Source organism: Heterocephalus glaber, unplaced genomic scaffold (genome assembly GCF_053883595.1).
Source record: "Heterocephalus glaber isolate CG9 unplaced genomic scaffold, H.glaber_assembly_v1.0 deba00001553, whole genome shotgun sequence".
Lineage (NCBI taxonomy): Eukaryota > Metazoa > Chordata > Mammalia > Rodentia > Bathyergidae > Heterocephalus > Heterocephalus glaber.
This window is the reverse complement of record NW_028258344.1, coordinates 21005001-21024370: the sequence shown is the minus strand read 5'-3', so window position 1 is coordinate 21024370 and position 19370 is coordinate 21005001. Positions and strand designations below refer to the sequence as shown.

At 35.3% G+C, this 19370-nt stretch overlaps 1 protein-coding gene and 1 pseudogene across 7 annotated transcripts in view; one reads left to right on the top strand and one right to left on the bottom strand.

Moving 5' to 3' along the window:
• Positions 1 to 19370, bottom strand: part of Zfhx4 (zinc finger homeobox 4) — a 189845-nt gene that overhangs the window by 44849 nt on the left and 125626 nt on the right. For 5 of the 7 annotated variants that reach the window (XM_087190507.1, XM_087190504.1, XM_087190508.1 and 2 more), the window contains exon 5: positions 12436 to 12570. The exons of the other annotated variants lie outside the window; for them this stretch is intronic. In XM_087190507.1, coding sequence (XP_087046633.1) covers positions 12436 to 12570 — 135 coding nt within the window. The remainder of the gene's footprint in view (positions 1 to 12435; positions 12571 to 19370) is intronic. 7 annotated transcript variants of the gene reach the window in all.
• Positions 2002 to 3760, top strand: LOC101718180 (serine/threonine-protein kinase VRK1 pseudogene; annotated as a pseudogene).

Sequence of the window (19370 nt, the reverse complement as noted above, 5' to 3'; positions counted from 1 at the left end):
CTGGTGACTTGGGAGTAAATAACATTCCTCAGGAAGAACAAATAGTGTGTGGAAGATGAGGACTGAGGGCAGAACCTTAAGGAACAAAAATTAATAAGTGACCCTGAAGGCTGCTGAAGGATGACAAAAGGTACTGACAAGGAACAAACAGGTAGGGATAGACCTTGAAGAAATGGGATAAAAATGGCCAAAGGAAAAGAACTTCTCCAGAAGTTTGAGGGACATATGTAAAATTATAGTACATGGAGAAGTACAATGAGGCCACTGGTGAGATTTTGTGAGAGGATGGTATTTTGGACTAAAGAAGCAGTAAAGGAGCTGTATGTATTTCAAAGGAAAACTGTAAAGCAACTTCAGTAGATTTGACTGATGAGGAAACTGAGAAAGGAAGACCCAGGATGATTTCAATATTTTGGCCTAAGAAGAATGGAGATGACATTTAGTATGATGAGGACAAATACAGGTGGAAAAATATGGAAGAGTATAGAAGGTCTGGAATCCTTCTGAATGCTTATCTTGAGATATTCCCTTTACATATACAAGTAAATATATCCAAAGTTAGTGTATGAGTGTGTGTGTGGATGTGGACAGAAAGAGGAACAGAGACAGAGAGAAACAGAGGGAGTTGGAAAGGAGATCAATATGTAAGTGGCAGTTGAAGACCTTGAGGTGAGGTTGAAATCAGCTGGAGAATGTGGGCCCACAGTGAGCCTGGAATATACCTTCCACATAGCACACCAAAGCTGGGCACTGTAAGCCCCTCAAGATGGAGCAGAGTTTTATCATTGCCATCAAGTAGAACTGCCTACCCATAGCAAAAATACTGAAGTAGGCCAACTTTAATCAGTTTTATCACTATTTTTTAAATTTTTAATTTCCTTTAGGGAATACACACTTTTTGTTGGCTGTACTGGCATGAGACACTCCATTATTACCTCCTAAGATAAGGAGGACCAGTGAAGACTGAACAAGAATGAGATTGGATGATGTAGGGGAAACTAAGACAGAATGGGGCATAAAAGGCAGTAAAAGAAGTATTTTGAAAAGAAGGGAGAGGTCTGCTGTTCAAAGATGCTGATTGGTCTAGTTAGATGTACATAAGAATTGATCCACAGATTTGCCAAAGAATAGACCCTTAGAATCCTTGACAGCACTTCTTTTGTGGAGTAGGCAGGGCAAACACACCCTGAACTTCAATATTAGAGGGAAGAAATATGAAAGGAATGGAAAAATCAAATATTGAAAACTACGTAGAATTTTGCTTAACAAAAAAAAGGAAAGAAATGAAACAGTGTCTGGAGGTAGATGTAGCATCATGTGACACCATTTTAAGTAGGGAAATACTGACAATATTAGTGTGATCAGTGGGAAGGGCTAAAGGTGAAGGAAGAGTGAAATTCAGGGGGACAGAGGAATGACAGTGTTATGGGATGCACATGCGTGACAATTTCTGTATAGTAATGAGGGTGAAAATAGAATTATCATAAAAATCAATGGATTAGCAACTGCATAGAAGGTGGAGACTAGTGGAATTTTGGCAATAATTGAGGAAGAGTGTGGGAAGAGTAGAAATGACAAAGCAGAATAGTTCCCCAAATGGGTGTGAGTCATATAAGACAAGGACTAGGTTCATAAAGAGGTTCATAAACCAAAATGCACTTTGTTTTAGCTTATAACATATTCTTAATGTTCTCTTTATGATACACAACAGCAATGATTTTTGGTGAATGAAGATTTGGCTAAGAATCCTGTCTAGCTATGAACCAAGACCCCTACTTTTTAATTTTAGACAACATGGAAGCTCTATCTTTAATAACATTAAATCAAGGGGCAGAAGGCACAGGCTCTGCGGCTCGGGATAGGGAGCCTTAGGCGGCCTGGACCGGAGAGCTGGCCCGCCGAGTAGGGGTGCAGGGGCGGTTGGCTGGGCAGGGCCGGGTGGGGGCTGCGCGGGCCTCGGGGCATCTGTTCCCTCCTGGCCTCATTTGGGCTCTGCCGGTCCTCCCCAGTCAGCCCGCTGCTATCCTCGCCGGGCTGCAGCCCCAGAACCCGGCCGTGCTTGCAGCCTGTAACCTGCTGGATGGAAGAGGCCGCAGGGCCCCCATTCACCTGAGAACCCTGAACCGATGCCCAGGCGCCCAAGGGCGCATTTTTTTTTTTTTCATATATTTATTGTGCAGTTTGAAAGGCTTTCTTTCCAGGACAGGTGGTAGTGAGCCAGAGTGATGGGTGAAAATGCCTCATGTAAAAGCAGCTCAAGCTGGAAGACAGGGCCCTGCAAAGAGACATCTTGTGGAACACTTTGCAGCTGGGGAGATAACTGACATGTCAAAAAAGGAGTGGAAGCTAGGATTACCCATTGGCCAGGGTGGCTTTGGCTGTATATATCTTGCGGATACAAATTCTTCAAAACTGATTGGCAGTGGTGCACCCTCTGTTGTGAAAGTGGAACCCAGTGACAATGGTCCTCTTTTTACTGAATTAAAGTTCTACCAGTGAACTGCTAAGCCAGAGCAAGTTCAGAAATGAATTCGTACCCATAAACTGAAGTACCTTGGTGTTCCTAAGTATTGGGGATCTGGACTACATGATAGAAATGGAAAAAGTTACAGGTTTATGATAATAGATCACTTTGGGAGTGAACTTCAGAAAGTATACGAAGCAAATGCCAAAAGCTTTTCTCGGAAAGCTGTCTTGCAGCTAACCTTAAGAATTCTGGATGTCCTGGAGTACATCCATGAGCATGAGTATGTGCACGGAAATATCAAGGCCTTGAAACTTCTTCTGAGCTACAAGAACCCTAACCAGGTGTATTTGGTAGATTATGGCCTTGCTTATCGGTACTGCTCAGAAGGAGTTCATAGAGAATATAAAGAAGATCCCAGAAGATGCCACGATGGCACTATTGAATTCACCAGCATCAACAGACACAACAGAGTTACCCCATCAAGAAGTGGTGATTTGGAAATACTTGGTTATTACATGATCCAGTGGCTTAGTGGCCATATTCCTCGGGAGGATAATTTGAAGGATCCAAACCACGTCAGAGATTCCAGAATTAGATACAGAGACAATATTGCAAGTTTGATGGAGAAATGTTTTCCTGAGAAAAGCAATCCAGTTATTCTTTTAGGTGAAATTGCTAAATACATGGAAGCTGTGAAATTACTGGATTATACTGAGAAGCCTCTTCATCATAAGTTCCGTGATATTCTTTTGCAAGGACTAAAAGGTATAGGGAGTAAGGATGACAGCAAACTGGACTTTATTTAGCATTATGAAGAATGGAAGTTTGAAAGTAAAAGCAGTAGCAAAGAAGAGAAAGGAAAATGTGGAAGGAAGCACAGAATATAGTGTTGAAGGTATGGAATGCTCACATTCTCAGGTGGAGGAGATTCCACAAAAACGTTCAAGAACCAGAAAGAGAAACCAGAAGTAAATCACCTGCTCAGAACCAACTTTTCTTCCTTTTCATTTGACTTTTTCTCCTTTTGTGTTTTATTTTATTTTCATGTGTGTCTTGTGGGGTGGAAATAATAATTAAAGCCCATGTCTTTGAAAAACAAAAAAAAATTTTTTTTTTTTTTGGTCCCGGGGATCGAACTCAGAAACTTGAGCTTGCGAGGCAGGTACCTGAACCACTGAACTAAATCCCCAGCCCTCAAAAACTTTTTTATTAAATGAATACTTTGTACAATTCATAGAGGCTAATTCATAGAGGCTAATTCATGAATTTCAAAAACCTTCAGGTTGTACTTGTTAGCTACCATATATGAGTTGTTTTGTCTTTTTTGCTACCATACATGAGTTTTGACGTACATATGGAAAAAATTACTGTGGCATCCACTTTCCTAATCATTGTGCATTTCCCTGAGTGGATAAAAATGTTTGACAAACTCTTCATTTTTAAGGAAATGCAAAACTTAAAAAAGGTCATTTTTGCTTGATACGGATAAAAAATAATAACACTAAATCAACAAGATTGAAAAACCCTATTGAACCATAAAGAGTTCCTTATTAAACTCTTTGACAAGTTTTATGGCAAACTATCATATCGGACTTTTCATAATCATTCCAAGTTTGATAGACAAGAAAAAATAAGTTATATATAATGCCTGTTACATATGTATTTTAAGATTTTGGCATAAATGTTTAAAATGCCTTAGCAATATGTGGTGAATTGATACTCTTCTCCACATATCTATTAAACTCTGTGTCCTGGTTAACCAGATGAAGTGTCTCATTATCATCACTAAAGTAAAAGGTGATCAAAAAATACTGTAAGTGTTTAAAAATTTATACACTATTTCAGTAAAAGACACATTGTCATTAATTCCTCACAAAATATTCCTCTTCACTTCTAAAACACTTATTCCATCATTCTTGCCACTTTCTAAGGCAGTTCTGGAAGTCCTTTTTCATGAATATCTTTTCCTGGCTGCTTCAATGTCTTGATTCAATTCAACTTCTGCTCTCATTCACCTTATTCACCACTGTGAATAAGTCACTGTGTGACTTCTGGCTTTTCCCCCAAAGTCAAAATGACCACAAAAGTTAAATATTTTGAATTGATTCATGACATCGAGGGAGACACAACAGCACAACTAAAGACATGTAAGAAGATAAAAATGTGTTTGGGAAGATGAGGAGGAGGTAGAGAAAATGAATTTAAAAAGTAATTTATTTCTCTTTTTACCCCAGGTCTAGAAACTATAAATGAAATCAGCTCTGATATAGTAAATAATCTGAGCCTGTTTGAGAATTTCAACAATGACATTATTAAGGATGCTGTAAGGATAAAAAAATATGTTTAATGGAATACTGTAAGTCACATGGTAATAAGCTTCACGTTTCATACCGCCAGTATCTCTCTAACTTTACCATGCATTTCACATCTCTGCATCCCTGATCCTCATATCTGTTCTCAAGAGGTAAAAGATAATTGTGCCCTGAATACTCTAGAACTCTGTTTCCAGAGAAAGAGGAACTGACTTCAAATTGCTTGCCAGGGTCATAAGTCTTCAGAGCTGTACCTGCTTTTTGCAGCTACCTATGAATTGGTTTTTCTTTATATCACAAAATTAGAATGTAAGAAAATGATGTCAAAAGGAATATGGGAGAATGAACTTTTATTTGTTTTAACTCTACACCCCCATTTCAACTGTGATGCCTCTGAAAGGTTGCAGGGTATATATTTATAGGTTAGTTTGGGGGCACTTTGTCTTTTTTTCTCCTGCCAAATGCATATGGGCAATTCTGTTTTATGAAAAGTTCTATAAATAAGGACAAATTAAGTTCTAGTTCTAACTGATGCCCAACAAAAATGTCACTCACCATGAATGTTCCACTTTACTTGAGGTCTAGTCTACTTCATGACTAAGTTCTCAGTTTGTTTATATCTTGTAAGAATATATTGAACACTTACTATATATAAGACAGATGATTTCATTCTGGGAATACAGTGGAATTATTTATAGGTATTGCAATTTAATCAATCTTTCTTACTTAGACACAAAGATGACTTCCATTTTTTCACACTGCATAAAATATTTGCTCTATATTTATTCAGCATAAATGACATTAACAGGTTGATATAAACTATAAATGTCATAAATAAAACAGTTCCCCTAATATCATTCTATTAAAATTATCAGAAGCTTAATAAAGTCATGATAAAAATGAATATTTTTACTAGTTAAAAAAACTTTATGAGCATATCATTTCTACTGGCCCCCAACAGTTGTTCAAAAACATGATGTCTGAAAGGGTAAAAATAGTGCCTATCAGAGAACCTTGACCTGCTCACTTAGTATGAGATATTTGTTCTTGTCACCAAGCTTCCAACCTTCACGAATCCTTGGTTCCTCCTTAGTTTCTTGTATTTAGTTGTCAATTGATTTATTTTTACTGTACTTTTCTGTTTACCAACATTTGCCTCTTAATTCTCTGTGTTGATTGGCCCTGAATGAGATTTTTACACCCAGGGCTTCTCAGTGTTAACTCTCTTGCATATAGACTCCAGATCAAGCTTCCTGACGCATCTCTTCAGGGAAGTCACTCTTCACTCAAACCCTCAGAGCCTTTTTATTTTCTGCTTCGTCAAATTTGAACTTCTTAGCTCAGCTTTCGGAGTCTTCCATGGTCTTTACTGTCTTTTGTGAAAAAAGCGGTGAACTTTTATTGCTTTCCGATAACTGGTCATTAACGAATTCAGTTTAATTTTTATACAATCTGATCAATTTTCTTTCATCTCTACATCTGAACCATCTCGTTATTCCCCTCAACCCTAAATACCAAGCTAAAATAAGTAAGTAAATAAGCAAACAATACATAGAATAGGAAACAAAACGCAATTTCATTTTCCTGTTTTATTTATTCTTCATGACTTCATACCTTCATCAGCCATATCAAACCTTACAGTCCTACTGCTCCTCTAAATAGTACGGAACATGAAGTCCCTTGAAATGTCATGATTTACTTGGTTTATTGTGACAAGCACATTGATTCGGTCTTCTATGCAGCTTCTAAATTCCTCACGGGCAGGAAACATTCACTTTTCTGTGTCTCAAAACCCCAGGCTACATGTTGCACATCGATGCTACTCAATGGATTATTTTCAAGTGGTTTCTACAATCAGTTATGATAACAGAGAAGAATCCTCCAGATAATAGTTAAAATAGGGGTTTTTTTCTTTACTCTGATTCTGATTCCAGTTCATCAAATATTTGCCACATTTGCTATTAAATGCAAGAATTTCATATTCCTTCTCAAAGGCATAAGAATATAAAAGAATTTTAAATCTTTTTGAAACAGGCTAAAGAAGGAGACTACTGATTGAAGCTTGATGCAACTATGTTAGCAGCCCTCTCTCCTTTTTTTCTGTTACTCACAACATTCACACATTGTAGAATGGAGTCACTGCACCATTTTCCCCTTACTCTCTTCTCGTGATTGCTTTGTATGTACAGTGGTACCTTGGTTTACAAACTTAATTTGTTTTATGATTTGGAGGAAGATTGCTGTGTTTGTGTTTGTGTTTATGTGGGGAAGATGGTCATGCTCATGTTTGTCACACGATGTAGAGTTTGTGAACAGAAGCAAAATTTTGCTGACCGCTTTTGTTTGTGAGTAGAATTGTTTGCAAACGGAACCTTTTATAAACTGAGTTATTACTGTATTTAAGTATTTTAAGTCCAAGCACATTCTTGCCTGAAACAAAAGCTTTAGAGGATGAAATAAGAGTATACAATTATTGCAAAATGGCTTTAAAAGCACTTCCCCATACTTCCCTAGTTAACCATGGTCAAGGAAGATCTGGCTAAGAGCTGAAACAAACTGTCAACTTGATTTAATTTTATGAACTATGGTAGTTTTTACAAGAAAATATCTTCCGAGGGTCAATATCATGTCTATAAATGTGAAGAAGACTGGATGTGGAAAGACTGGTTCGAAACAAGATTAAATAAAAATACTTATGAGTAAATATTGATAGTACTTTCTTAATTTTTTCTTTAAAGGGGCTTTTCTTTCTTTTAAGCAAGGAGATTGATATTAAAAATTATTTTAAAATCCATAAAATAAAACTATTTGCTCATTAAGCTCCAGCAAGTCAAAGTCTTCTATCTCTGAAGCATTATTTGGCTCCCTGCTATTTCATTTAACTTCAGCTGAACTTTTTTTTATTGTTTACTAATATACCCTAAACCCCTTATTTGCCATTCCTGAAACTACTTGTTTACATATCACTGGAAATGTGTAACAATAATAAAGTGTTTTAAGGACTAGGAATAATGATAGATTTAGGTACATAATTTTAATCCACAGTATGAAAAGACATTTAGATTAACACATATTCACTGGGTGCCTACTAGGTAACAAGGGCCATATTTGTGTGGGAGAACCAGAGATGAAAACAACCCTCTTGCACAATCAAAAAGCTCAAATCTGAAGGAAACCAAACAACCAACACCAGGAGGGGAAGTGATATGCTGTAATAGGAACCAAGCATTCATGGAGGAAAAATAACATGGAAAAATTTACTCTGTGGAAGGAAGAAGAATTAATACAATATGTATGTAATTCTCTACAGTGACATTTAAAAATATTTGTCTAGGAGAAACATTTTATAGATAAATTATAAAGCAAGGACAATGTGATCATCTTTTATTTTCTACTTAACCTATGTAAATAATAAAACTTGATGAAAATGTGATGCTGATTTGGGAGCTGCTGTTTCCTCAGCTATAAAATCAGGGAGTGGACCTAGACTAGGTTTAAAGATCCTTTTGACTTTCCCATTAGTTGAACATATGCAATTAATTTTAATTACTTGCTACATGGTTGAAGACAAGATCACATTACATTGGACAAGAATTTACCTTTATCTCAAATATGTTATTTGTAAGTACTATGGTCTGAATGTTTACAAGCTAAATTCATATGTGGCAATCCTAACCCTCAAGGTGACAGAATACAAGATGGCAACTTAATGCCCTTAATAAGATATGGCAGAGAGGTAGCCTTTCCACCATGTGAGGACAGAGGCAGAAGGCACTGACCTGTGAGAAGGGGCCCCCAGTGGACATGAAGGCTGCTGGTACTTTGCTTGACCTTGGCCTTTCCAACTTCCAGAACAGTGACAAATAACTTTTTGTTGTTGATTTACTACCCAGGTTAAGGAGTTTTTTTAAATACCAGACCAAATAAATTGGGACAGTAAGTTTATATTTGCAACCTTCCTTGTTCATAGTCCCTTTTATATTATTAGCCTTTTGGTCATTAATATTTGTATAAGCTTTAATACTTTTCAAAGTATGTCCATATTCATTATCTCAAGTCATCTGGGTAACTCCCTCACTTTAACCTACTTCAAATAATTTCCCCTCACTACATTGCTAAGAAGTACATGTTATAAACCTTTCTGTTCACTCTTATTTCCTATTTTTCTACTTAATTCTATGCTTTTTCACATTTCTTTCTTCTAAAAAAGTTTAGATAACATTGTTTTCTACATCCTTTCTACCTCCTTCTTACATTACCTATTTTTCTAAATCACTAAAATGGATTTGTTTTGACTGAGTGTTTACAGCTGAAGCCACGTGGAGCGCAAAGGTGACTCTGGAACTACTTCTGCTCATTTGATTTAGGAAAATTCTAGTTTCTAAAATGACTTCAAAAATACGATGTTCCTGGAAGCTCTTAAGCTTGAATTTGTCTATGCTGCCAGGATGCCAGAGAGCTCCTGACACCCCATGGATGCACAGGCAAGTTAAAGAGTGTGTATCAGGGAAAGCACTAAATGAGCTGTGCTAAAGAGACTGGCACTGCCTTTGAAAATGTAATTTTAAGTATATTTCAAACTATGCACTACTAGATATTTTTCACAGTTCTTAGAGAATAGAATTTCTTAAGAAATATCAATAACCTAGTGGAAGCTATAGATACTCACCCTATAAAAATACACATTAGATAATTCTAGACATTAAAAGGGGCCATAGAATTCCTGGGCCCATAGACCCCACATTAATAAATTGTGTATAAATAGACATTTTGTGATGTTATGTAACTCTAAGTAAAGTAATGTCCATTTCCTTTTGTGATATTGATGTAAAACTTTTTAATTTACAAAAAAATTTAGGATTAAGACATCTAATTTTACAGTCAAAATTTTTTAGTTTCTTTTGTTGTGTTTAATAGTTATTAAAGACAATGTTATGGAAAAATAACTTAATGAAAGTTATTATCAAAGTACATGGACATTTACATATGAAGAAACATCACCAGACCATTAAAATAAAAATAACAGAATTCCTCTTCAAAAGAAAATAATTGACAGCATTTTCCTGGACTATAAAGTTTAAAAAGTAACTTATTTTTTTGAAAAACTGAAATAATCAAATATTTTGGAATCATAAGCTTTACATAATGCCAAGAAAAGTTAGCCCAGGAGCCTGGAAGGGCTAATGGGCTCTTCAAACACTTAACAAAATCCTTCTAGAGAATACAGTTTATTAAATATAAGAGGAAATACAGCAACCAACAAATATCACCTAGAGCATATGCATTACCAGAAGAACTTCCAGTATTTCTGTATTGTGGCTCACTTTAGTCATAACTTTGTAAAGCTGTGTTCTACACAAGTCATATTTTCAAAAAGGCATAAAAATGCCAGTATGCAAACAAATTCATAAAATTTAATATGTATTGAACAAAAACTGGGAAAATTTTGATTGGAAAACCAAACTTAGGAAGAAGAAATTTTAATATTTCAAGTTGGTTTTAAATAAAGTTGATTTCCAGACATTCTTTTTAATTCTGCAATTCAACCACAAATTTTATCACTGAAATGCCTAACATAAATATGAAAACACTGAAAGATGATGATAGTTTTGGCTCACCAAGTTTTATAATGTTCTTTTCCTTGTAAATATTCTCAAATCAAACAATAAAAATGTTATGAGACTTTAATGGAGAAAAAAAGTGCCTTTGCAAAAGTTGGGTAATGTCAAGAAATAGATCAGATTGGAAACCTGTAGTATTCATTTCAAAAATCTTAACATGAACTACATTTTAGAATTATTACTTTTATCTCTACAGATTGTTGATAGGTTTAACTTTTCTGAGAAAATACAAGGGATAGTTTAAAACTTGAAACATTTAAACATTATGATAGTACATAATCCTTGCCTCATGACCACCACCGTTATCTTAAACATTCATGATGATATTCACCGTTTGTAAATATATCAATAAAACTTTATTGGTTCTTGGAGATGTTATTCTAGTTGACTGCCATCAAAGAAATTTCTCAAAACAACACACTTTGTCTGAAATTGTGAGTTAATAGGTTGGACCAAAACACACACTCATTGTGTAGTACTAATTCATTTTTTCCTTACAAGCTTTTTTAGAATCTAAAAGTATATCTTTCTCCTCTTTAACTCATTCAAGTTAGTAGAGGGTGTTAAATGCTTAAAACCACATAGATCTTTGAAAATACACATGAAACAAGTATTCATGACTACTTTTGTTAACATGGATGAGAAGTAAAAATATCAATACTGTATACTTTTCCTCTAAAGCAGTAGTGGTGAACCTACAGCATATGTGCTGCAGCAGGATGTTTGCATCACTGAAAACTCTGAAAGGCTCACCAGCACTGTAAGGCATATTTTGTTTCATCAGTCTGTTCTAATAATACTCAATGGTACTCATTGTATAAAGAATTAAATCAAATATTCTTGGACTGAAATCCAAAAAAGAAAAATTATGCCTGTTCTTTATTAGATAATATGCACTGGACTCAGAGTTCTATTACTGAGATTCAAAGTACAAAACTTAGTACAGGGGCCGGGGATTTAGCTCAGTGGTTCCACCACCTGCCTCACAAGCACAAGGACCCATTTTATCCCCGATACAAAAAAAAAAAAAAAAAATCTTAGTACAAACCTAGAAGTTTCATGATTTTCACCCCAGGTATGATAAGCTAAAATTTCAGTCCTCTGTGTCGTTCCCTGAAGCATCTACAGCAGAATCTAAAATTCTTGGTAAATGAGATAAGTGAAAGCATTTACTTAGATTTTTAAAAGCACATTTACTAACTCATGCAGTAAATAAGTTGAAAAGTTTTATACTAAAAGGCAAACTACAAACATACAACAGAATTTAACTTTTAATTTAGAAGTTGATACCCTAAACACGATTTATTTAATGCAACTGTGTGTGTGTGTGTGTGTGTGTGTGTGTGTATTTTCTTTTTTAAAAGCATAGAAGCATCTGCTTCTTGGTTTATCTGGAATAATCTGTTTTAGTTTCTTTCCTACCAAACCATTTCTGCTATTTCAAGCAGGGCAATGACAGCATACACCTTCTTGTTATTATTTATGTACAGAAGGCCAAACCAAATGTCTGGGTGGGTCTCCAAAGACATAAAACTGGTAGGTTTTTTCCATCCACACGACCCAATTACGTTTAAATAAACTAACTTCTAGTGAAAGATTGGCTCCAACAGAGAATACCACACAACCACAGACACTGAAATTAAATCACAGTCATAAGTATAGAAGCCACCAACATATTGTTAAAAATAGTCTTTGGTATATCATTGCACACACATGCACAAGCAAATAGTGCACATTCGTTATGAAATCACTCCATTTCTTTCTGTGAAGAGAATGCTTTGCTAAGATTTCCTAATCCATGAAAGCTTTCCATCTCCAGCTAGCTATGTAAAAATACCAGCAGCTGATCTCAAGACTCCTCTGAGGAGCAGAAAAACTGCCATGTGCTCCTCGGGTTTAAATGGATATATCCTTTTGGCTGATCCGCGAATGGCAAGGACCTGACAAATGTGGGAAAGTCCTCAGCTGTGAGAGAAGGGCCTAGTTCGTGGGCCCTGGTCAATGGAAAGGTTGCATTAAATGTAAATTACAGTACCGTTCTTTAGATGTATGCTCCTTTCAACCAGGTGAAAGGCAAGCAGAGCATCGAGCTCATTCAGATATGGCCGGGTAGTGGCTTCTTTGCAAAAACAGGAAGCAAGGCAGCCACGAGCAATTACAATCGCCATCACTGAAGGACAGAAAAGAAGGAAGGAAACATTTTTATATAACCTCATATTAAATTTCCTTTTTAGAGTGCCTCTATGTATTTTTTTCCAATTTTATATGAAAAAGTACTCATTTTAAAACTACAGCACAACTGGCAGTAAATATCCCAGTAACAATTGTTCTTTTATTAAATATTTATTGAAATAAATTCCTGTGCTTTCTCATTTTTCTTCTTCTGGTTCCAATATTTATTTACAGCTGATTATTAACATCTGCCAGTATAACGGTTTCATCTATACAGAAGCCGAAGGGTAAAAAAGTCACACAAACCCTTCTAACGTGACCTGTAGTTAGACAGAAAACAGTTTTCCCAGTCACCGCTTGGCTTCCTGTCTGTGACCTCTGAAAAGCATTGGAGGCCAGGGTTAATGGCCTTTCCAATCTCTGTGATAAGAATTCATTTTGTTCTATTACCAGCAGTTATCTGAGGAGCCTGCTGCATCACTTCAGCAGGGTTCAATCAATGAGAGGACCTAATGAAGTAACCAGCTGTAGCTCTATTTCCCTGGCCAGCTCTATCAGACAAATAAGATCTATCAGTCACATCTTAAGGCGGATCCTAGACAGAGCATCTTCCCAGGCTAAACTTGTATGCATATGAACTAATGATAGCCCACCATTCCTTTAAAACTTCCACTTTGAGGTAGCTTTCCTGACACTGAAAACAGAACTAAGTGGGTTCTCAGATGTTGTATTAAGAGGACAAAATGCAAGTGTAAAGAAGACTGGATTTGTAGAAAAGTTCAGAGTTTATATGAACAGGAAAATGTCAAAATGACATAACAGTTCAGGCCCCCCAGGTTGCCTATCCTCGAGTATTGACACTGTAGATACGCACAGTAATTGTCAATCTTTGAAAAAAGGGAGCATGAAAACTACAGTTTTCAATGGTATCATTTGTATTCATATAAGTTTAATGAAAAGGCCCATTTTTTACTAGTCCTTCAGAATAAAAATATAATTATGCTATATTTTTACCTTTTAGTCAAGGAACAGTCAACATAAGACTATAAGTTAATTTTGGGTTACTTTTCCAGTAGTTATTATCACTAAACATACAATAGAATCACTATAAAATGCTAATATGTTCTAATTTTTTAATTACTAATTTGATTTTCCCCTAATTCAAAAGAGTATTTGCTAATGCTATTTTCACACATGTAGATTTCAGAAAGGTGAAAAATAAAACAAAGCCTTACACCTTCAATTAGTAGCCTCATAAATGTATTAGACAGTCATTCAAAATGAACCCTGCACAAAAATTAACCCTTTTGTGGGAAGACAAACTGATTCTGGCTCTATGGTTTTTAGACTATTTCTCTGGGAAACATTGAAAGGCTCATAGGAAGCCATGAATAGAACATTCAGATTTGCTGATATATTGAAAGCTACAAGTATCTTAGTTTACTTTATTAGATTTATCAGGATGAATTTCATGTAATACAATTTGTTTTCTTTTAAATTGGCTGCTCTCTTTGTCAAATTGCAAGGAAAGAAACCATGACTCCTTGTTCTTATGCTAAAGAGATGATATCTAAAGGAAGCTTCATAAATGAAAGGTACTTGCTAATCTTGTATTTGATAAACATGTTCACACAAGAAAAAATGCTTTATTTCATTAGAAGACAACTGTTATTCATGCAATAGTACTAATGTATTATGACACTAAATTACCAAAGACTATATCTCTAAACATCTTTAAAACTGTATGGGTGTATAACACTGATTTCCTGTTCAAATTGCAGTCACAGAGGTGTTTAAGTGATATAGATATGATATCCAGGTGATCTTTTTATTTCAAATCTTTGGAGATGTAAATGAAAGATTATGATACATTAGATAAGAGGTTGAAGGTAGCAGAAAGAAAAATTGAACAATTGTGGTATTTAAGGAAAAGAAGGTGTGTGTGTGTGTGTGTGTGTGTGTGTGAGAGAGAGAGAGAGAGAGAGAGAGAGAGAAAGATTCCTTAATCTATCTCCATACATGTAAAAAAGGACTGAAATATCTTTGCTGCATATGGAAACAGATAAGAATATGCCTAGCAGGCATTTTGGGAACATCTGTCAATTTTTTATAGAACATACTGATTGTGGGCTATTGATTTCATTTAAACAAAGTTGTTGCAAAAAAAAAATCAGCTAACAATTCGTGTAGAAAGGGCCAATCAATATTTAAATGACTCACTTTATTGATTTAAAATTAACTTTCAATTAAGAGATCCATAGGACTCTTAACTGCGACACTTATCCATTCAAGAGAAAATAAAGGTACATTTATCGATACACTTAAACAGCAGTGGCTGGTTTCCTATCGATTCAGTCATTTGCGCTGGGATTCGTTAGCGTCATCAGCCTTTAACTCGCTTACTAGGTCTTCGCAGTGTACAATACTGCAAGATGTAGGAATGCGCAAAACAACACAAAGAAAGGATAGAAATTTAAACAGAATTAAAAGATATAGAAAAAGGTAAGTCAACCTTACACTTTTATTTTCTCTTGTTATTATGAAAGAAACAATGTTTATACAGATACTTAGTTGACTATTAGAAAAATTGGCCTTTTAAGGGACTATTCTACAAAACAAATGTTTTAGAAATGCATATTTTGAAATTGTGTAAACAAATGAAATCTTTGAACAATGGACTAGTAAAAGAAGATTTATTGGTTTCAATTGACTAAGGAGATCACTAACTTGCATATACTGGTTAAATGATAATCAGTTGTAGCTCAAAAACAATAATTTTTAAAAAGTAAATATCATATTTCCCATTCAAAATACTGTGTTGATTTCATATTTATTTTATAGTTTTGCAAGAAAACCTTACAATTCTATAGTGTATTTTTGAAAATTTGTCAGTTATTACATTTTATAATTAATTTTCATCAGGATTTTTATGAAATATAATGCTGATATAGCTAATCAAATATTGTGTAACATGGATGAATAAATAAATGAATAAATAGGTAAAAAAATTTGTCCACATATTTCAGAACCATTACTATCCATCTACTTGATGTGTCTTTTAATGCCACTGAACAGCAGCTCTGGACACAGAGGAGGGCATTGATTATAAACCTTTCACTACAATTTCTAGTATTATGTCAGAAAAACAAAACTGAATGATCCCCCCAGGGAACGGTGTCTTAACAGAGCTGTCTGCAACAGCCCTCACGGTAATATGTGTGTGGCAGTGTTACTCTTTTTTAGGAATTCAAAACTATAGGTGCTGCTTTTTGGTCTAAAGATGACAGTGTCCCTACCTCTCCGACTTGGCTTCTTCCTCACACTCTTGATGGTGCAGAGCTATCTGCATGAGAAAAATGCTCTCCCAAACAGAAAGCCCCTAATAATATATTGACATTTATTTCTTGATAAGAGAGACAAAAGAGACTAACTACCTCATTCTGTTTGCAACAAACCTATTTTTAGTCACCTTTATACTAATTGCTAATCTTCATTCTCTCATGATAGCTACTATGGATATAAAAGATGTTTTCTTTAATTTCAAAGATGATCTTTCAGTTTTCTTCTATGTACTGAGTCTATGGTGGTTATGTTATTCTACTTGTGTGTCAGAATTCTCAGAGCTTGGAGGAAAAATTTGAAGTGGATAGAAATGAGCAAAAAATTATCAAAGCTCCAAATGTGCAAATACAAGAAGCTCTTCCTACAAATTAGTTAACATAATATTAGTGTAACATAATCTGTATTATATTATATTATATTATGGCAATGATATTTACTAAAAAGTGCATGATGTCTCCAACTGGAAATGAGATGATGATACTAATTAAGTGATAGCAGGTGGCACAGGATGCCTGTCATGGCCTCTCTGATCTGCAGAGAGAGATGTGTGGTTCTCTGTCTAAACACTCAAGAGTAGTAACAATTGGCTTAAGCACTATTTAGACCCAAAGTGCCTCCAATGGGGGATTCACTTTGATTTAACACTTCCTTATCACATCAAAGAGGTGAAAAAGACATCTTTATGGATTGGCTTGCAAGGATTTGAAAAAAAAAAAAAGGTTTGGCTTTTACCCCAGTAGAAAAACTCTATAAGACCAGGGGCACTTGGAGATGACTATGGAAGCAAGATATTTTAAGATTCAACCTATAAATCCATATAACAGAAATAATTAAAAGTTGAGCTCTTTCAGTCTCTTGAAAGTTACAAACTGCCAATTATACTATTAAAAAGAAAGTATGAGACTAACTAAAAATACCTGTTTGGTAGACCTAACTAAAATATCTGTTCTGTCTCATAAAAATAAATTATCATCACCTCAGCTACCTTTACACCTCCTAAAAATTGTTTGCTAAGATTTTTTCCATGTCATTAATCCTATTTTATCTATAACCAAAACAGATTGAATAGACCATTCACACAGCAGGCTTTGAAGAATGCTGGCTACTTCAGTGAGAATTACACTGAGTCTACACCCACAGTTCACTGCTCAGATCTCAGGAATTTCATAAAGCCATCTCCTCTCTTCCCCACATTCACTCATTATCATCTTAACGACATAAGACATTAAATGATGTGGAGCTAGGAATCTTGTGTTTTGGATGATCACACTACGTGTTATTTGAGTGGGATGTTGTAATTTAACAGTGATAGAAAAAGAGATCTGCTTGGAGATGATGAACCATGCTGAGTGAGTCATGAGAAAGTGCAGGCAACACATGCCTAAAAGGCAAACCAAGTGATTCCTATAAAGGACAGGAAATGAATGTTATCTAATTTCTGAAATTCTCTTATCTAGCTTGATCTGCCTTGGTAGCATTTGTTTCAGGATCATTATTGTATTTTTTATAATAGATCAAAGATGTGGCTGATAAGACTTGACTCTAGATAAATTTGTTACATTTTCAGATATCTTATAATACGTATGAATCTCACAGCATGGCTAGTTTATTTAAACCTTTTTCTCCCCTAAAGGCTTACTTACTCCATAATTTCAGAAAGGTTTCATATCACTTTAGCCAAATCGTGGCTAAGATGGACACAAACAATTACAGGAATTAGTGCTACAGGGTGTAAAATTGGTCTTCTTATGGAAGAGGTGCATTCATTTCATTCTGGAATTCCCTGCTGAGAGATGATGCGTGCAAACTATCTAAGGACACTGTAATCCTCTGATGCTTATATATAAAAAAAAGTAAAGTTGCATGTAATCTTCAGCTAAAAAAAATGTAAGTGTTGTTCATTCCCAGGACAAATGCCAAGTATTGTCTGCTGAGCTCAAATGATGATTCTTGTTCTGTAGATAAAAGGCCAGAAACTTATGAAAATCATGTTTATCTACCTCAGTGGAAGTAAACATAATAGCTTTAAGCTTCGTATCAAAAAAAGCAGAACGACTATGTATCTTGAGTGAGTGAATTCTAAATTGAGTAGGCCTGAGAAATCTGATTTCATTTCAATGCTTTTCTTCCTTTATCCTTTATAACATTTTCATTGTAAATATTATAGCTAAAGTGAATATCCCTTAATAAAGTCAGGAACTGTTGTCTGTAAAATATGGGAAATAAATTTGGTCATGTGCCATATGCCATTTGATTAACTGTGCAAAATGGAATAACAGTAAACTACAGCACATAGAGGTCACATGAGGGATTTTTAACTTCTTGTTCCACCACAGAAAATCAGGCAGCGTTAGGCACAAGGCCTATTTTCTTACCCTTGCACATTACTGATTAGTTCAGCCTTAGTAGAACAGAAATCCTTAATCTTCTCTTTTTAATATTAAAGAGGTAAACCCGTTTTACCTGCATGTGGAGGCTGCCTTTTCATCAAAGCTCAGGAGATTCCAGCAACAAAATCAATGTATGCATGTTCAGAGCAGTTTTCAGGGTTTTGTAAGACAAATCTCTCAAATGGGGGCTAGTTTAATGCTATTGAGCCAGGCTTCGATCTGACCGAGTGAGCGAACAACTTAGCAACAGTTCACTTTCCAGGGCTCATGCTACGGGAGGGAGAACCTTTCTCCACAAATGCAGCTGTGGAATTTTCTAGTGACCTCTCACCTCTCCTAATCCAACTTTAAACCTTCCAGTGGACTGGTTAAATAAATAAATATTTAAAAGTAACCCCAAATCAGCAAACATAATTAATTAATTTCTCTTTCTTACGTTAATATACTACCCTGGGAGAAGTTTCTACACTGATGGAGAGCTTTCAGAGAGCCAGGACAAGTTCTGAAAATCAGGATTCCTTTTAAAAGGGATACTATTTGAAAAAGCCAATGAGCATGCTAATTTCTCTCCCTTTTCTTTAGGATATAGATTTGTCTATTGAGTTAAGAAAGGAAATTTGTTTTAAATGGGAGTATTTCTCTCCTGGTATTTATGGTGCTCTCTAAGAAAGCTTTGATTCTTCAATAGTTTCACTCTCCTGTCTTTACAAATATTCAATGAATACTTGACTATTCAAATCCCTCTGTATTACAAATCTTAAAGCACTAAGTAGACACTATCATATGCAATTTTTAACTTACAAGTTAGTTATGATTTATATTTAAAAACTAAACTTTGGACACTATGCTGCACTCCACCCAACAGTGAAAAGGCCCTGATTGCCCTACCCATGTTGCTTTGATTAGTTTCATAACTTCTCAAATTGCCTGATGCTAAATCAGTCATGAATTTACACAGCTACATCTTTCTTTTCATGAAATAATATTTTATTACGGCAAGAATAAGGCACTTTAATATTTTCTAATATTTTGGAAAAGTCAAAAGGAAACCATCACAGATTCCTTG